The following is a 4,088-nucleotide window of genomic DNA, read 5'->3' as shown; positions in this document are numbered from 1 at the left end:
ATCTCATCTTAAGCGAAGTTCTGCATAATCTCAACTGAGTACATGTGCATACAGGGTCCTAATCTACCTTAATTTTGGTGCCCGGTTATTGGCCTGAGAGGGGAACTCACTTGTGATTCTGAGATGATCCCTCTTGAAGTAGGTTAGGTTGTATGAGTTGGTTGGGGGTATATTTGGTTGTGCAGGGAGGAAGTGTAACAGTTGCATTGCTTGGAATGTGGATTGTCTTTGGTAATTGCTTGAGGACAAGCAAAAGTTCTAGTGTGGGAGAGTTGATATCTACTATTTTGCACAATAATTCACCCATTATTTTAGTTGTTTTGATGCTTATTTTCTTTATCCTAATGATATTGAGAATATTTGTGTGTTATATTGTCCCAAGGGTTGAATTATCCACAAGGAGCAGCAGGAAGAGTTTTGGAACATTTTGGACAAGTTTTGGAAGAAAAGGAAATTACCTAAGGAAGAAAGGAAACAAGAATCACAATTGGAAAAGAATTGGAAGTTGCCTAATGGGCCAAGGCCCATCTATCTCTTATATATTCTACATATTCTCTATAATTTAAGAAGTTCCCTTACAGAGTTCTCAACCCTAGTTAGTTTTAGTTTATTTTTCCCCTTCTCTTTATATTTCCCTAGTATAGTTTAGATTAGTTTTACATTATATTATTTTCAAGATTGGAATCTCGGATTGAAGTTGGATTTGTTCTTCATCAATAAAGTTCTCTTATTCCTTTATTTACTTTTTTCTCAGATTTCTTGCAATGTTTATGGTTATTTATTATTGCTTTGTTTTGTTTACTTTTATGATGCATGAGTAGTTAGCTGTTGGGTTTGGATTAGGGTCCTATTGCTATTCTTGATGCTAGATTTGTGATTATTGCATAAAGGGAAATAATTGTTTACCTAGGGTTTATGTTTGAGTTGGATTATATTTTCCTCTTATTGATAATTGATGCGCAGCTTTTATTGATTTGTTTTGGAGAGGATTTCATCATAACGAAAAATGGATGAAAGACTCAGCCTAACCAATTTCAACCCAATTTTTCCTACTATGAGAATAGGGGTAATTTAGGGGCTTATAATGCTTTTGTGTTTAAGGTTATGATTGATGCATCACGAAAGTGGGGCAATCTTAGCCTAATTCTTGTTATTGATTACAAAAGTAGCTAACTTGAATTCTTGAGTGCATTGCCAATAAATCCCTTGGTTAATTGTTTTTCCCTAATTTTGATATTGTTAGAGCATCAAGATTGCAATACACCTAATCTGACCCCACTCTTTTATCATATAGTTTATCCTTTATTTTATTTGCTCTTTTATTTTATTTTAATTCCTAAATCATATTTTCCTTGAATTCTAGTGAATTCCAATACTTTAGTGCCTAGGATTTAATAATTCACACAATACGTGCCATAGCCCCAATCCTCAGCGGAACGACATTTACACCCTCTTTTTACACTCACAATTATACTCATCACCACTAGACCCGATGAGGCGGAGGAGTTGATTAAAACAATTTCATCCAACACCACGCTTTGGTATGACCAAAGAGATCAAAAAGGCGGTAGGTATGAGGTGAGCCAAGATATCGCGTCCCAAGCCAAGATGGAAGCACTAGGACTTGAGGTACGAAGATTGCAAGCACAAATGGAGAAAATGAATAAGGCCCAAAGAGGGACCCCATGTATGACATTGGCTTTATATTGTGATAAATGTGGTGGCGCGCATGGAGCTCATGAGTGCACTTTTACTTATGATGATGGTTCTTATGAGCAAGTGGATGTCGTGGGATACCAAAGGCCCAACGATTTCAACTCTTATGGCAATAACAATAGTCAAAATTGGAGGCAAGGCCAAGGTTGGCAAAATCAAACATCTCAAAATCAAGGATGGCAAGGCCAAGGGCAAAGGCCTAACCAAGGAGGGCCAAGAGGGGATATCAAGACAACCGGGGATATCAATATAACCAAAATCAACCAAGAGGAGGAGCATATAGACCACCGATGTACCAAGGAAGCAATCAACCACCAAGGGATGAAGCACCTAAGGAAAGTTTTGAGGACAAAATGGTAAGGATGTTTGGTGAGCTTAGGCATGACATGGTCAACATGAAGAATGAAATAAGACAAGAGTGGAAACAAGACTTAAGGTAAGAAATCTCCACTATAAGGAAAGATATCTCCAATTTGAGACAAGAGAATCATGCTTCAATGAGAAACTTGGAAACACAAGTAGCTCAAAACTCCAAGGCATTGGCCGAGAGACCACAAGGAGCACTCCCAAGCACTACGGTGAACAACCCCCGGGAGAGGGTACAAGCCGTGACACTTAGGAGTGGGAAAGAACTCCCGGAGCCAATCTTGAAGAAGGGCGCCAATTCCAAGAGTCCCATTGAGGAGGTGACCGTTGAAGAGGTACTTGAAGAAGAAAAGGAAAAAGAAAAGGGAAATTCACCATTGCCTATAAGTCCAAAGGTCACTCGAGCACTAGAGAAGGCAAAAGACAACGTATATGTGCCTATGTATCAACCACCACTTCCATACCCCGGGAGGGTGAAGAAGAGTATTGATAAAACACAATACGGTAAATTTCTTGACTTGTTAAAGCAATTACATATTAATGTGCCTTTTCTTGATGCTTTAGGTCAAATGCCGCACTATGCTAAGTTCCTTAAAGACTTGCTCACCAACAAGAGAAAGCTCGAGGACTCGGCTACGGTGTTACTTGGGGAGGGGTGCTCCGCGTTCGTGCGCCACAAGCCACAAAAGCTCACGGACCCGGGGAGTTTCACCATTCCTTGTCAAATCGGCGACACCGACTTTAGTCAAGCATTGGCGGACTCGGGGGCAAGTATTAACATCATGCCCTTTTGTCTTTTCAAAAAGTTAGATTTGGGGACACTAAAGCCTACCCGGATTTGCATTTAACTGGCCGACCGGTCAATTAAGCAACCCAAGGGGGTTGTTGAGGATGTCCTAGATAGAGTAGACAAGTTTATATTTCCTGTGGATTTCGTCACCATTGATATGGATCCCGACCACGAGGTCTCATTGATCTTAGGTAGGCCATTTTTTGCCACCGCTCGGGCCCTTATTGATGTGGGGAGCGCGAAGTTAGTACTCCGGGTGGGTGATGAGTGTGCGACCTTTGATGTCTCAAAATTGACTAAATATCCGATGGCTTCGGATGACACATACTACTTTGTGGACATCTTCCATGAGCATGTGGAGTCAATTTATTCCAATTTCTTGGGCAAAATGAAAAATGATGCCCATTTGAAGGTTTTGTGTGATGATAATGGTATTGAGTCTCTTGCTTTGGTCGATAAATCTTTGACACATAAACATGTTAGTGATATGCATGAGACACCTTGTGATGATGATGAAATGAATTTTGATGCTAGTTTGCTTGAATTAAATGATGTTGAATTTGAGACTTTCCTTGATAATTGCCTTGATGATGCTTTATACATTCATGATTTGCTTGGTGAAGATAAGGAGGAAATGGAAGGAGATTTATGGGATGTGTTGTTAACTAAGGAAAAAGAGGGGGAGAAGGAGAGTGTAACTATAGAGAAGGATGGGAAGAGTGATCTTAAAGCTTTACCCCGATAACCTTGAGTATGCCTTTCTAGGGATGGATACAAGCCTTCCGGTAGTGATCTCATCGAAACTTGATAAGATTCAAAGAGAAAAACTAGTGAGATTGTTAAAGGAACATAAGGGAGCGATAGGATGGAAACTACAAGACTTAAAGGGAATAAGTCCAACAATGTGCAGCCATAAGATTTTACTAGAAGAAAATGTCAAACCCGTAGCACAACCTCAAAGGAGACTAAATCCTAATATGACCGAGGTAGTGAAGAATGAGGTAGTGAGACTCATGGATGTAGGGATGATATACCCCATTTCGGATAGTGCATGGGTAAGCCCAACCCATGTAGTGCCTAAGAAGGGGGGTATCACGGTCATTAGAAATGAAAAGGAGGAATTAATCCCTACTAAGAGTGTGACGGGATGGCGAGTTTGTATTGACTATAGGCGCTTAAATGATGCCACTAGGAAAAAACATTTCCCTTCACTATT

General features: G+C 40.0%; 1 protein-coding gene across 1 annotated transcript; it reads left to right on the top strand.

The window, feature by feature from the left end:
- The first annotated feature begins 1,608 nt into the window (after positions 1–1,608).
- Positions 1,609–3,617, top strand: LOC116016065. The gene is made up of 3 exons (XM_031256231.1): positions 1,609–2,072; positions 2,174–2,853; positions 2,983–3,617. The coding sequence occupies exons 1-3, from the start codon at positions 1,609–1,611 to the stop codon at positions 3,615–3,617; spliced, it is 1,779 nt and encodes a 592-aa protein (XP_031112091.1).
- The last annotated feature ends 471 nt before the right edge of the window (positions 3,618–4,088 follow it).

The sequence above is a fragment of the Ipomoea triloba genome, chromosome 4 (genome assembly GCF_003576645.1).
Source record: "Ipomoea triloba cultivar NCNSP0323 chromosome 4, ASM357664v1".
Lineage (NCBI taxonomy): Eukaryota > Viridiplantae > Streptophyta > Magnoliopsida > Solanales > Convolvulaceae > Ipomoea > Ipomoea triloba.
The sequence above is the reverse complement of the archived record's forward strand: the minus strand, read 5'-3'. Positions and strand labels throughout refer to the sequence as shown.

Coding starts and splice junctions, on each gene's coding strand:
- LOC116016065 (XM_031256231.1), top strand. CDS start 1,609: ATGGAAGCACTAGGACTTGAGGTACGAAGATTGCAAGCACAAATGGAG. Junction 2,073..2,173: donor AAAGTTTTGAGGACAAAATG/GTAAGGATGTTT, acceptor CTCCACTATAAG/GAAAGATATCTCCAATTTGA. Junction 2,854..2,982: donor ATTGGCGGACTCGGGGGCAA/GTATTAACATCA, acceptor AGGATGTCCTAG/ATAGAGTAGACAAGTTTATA.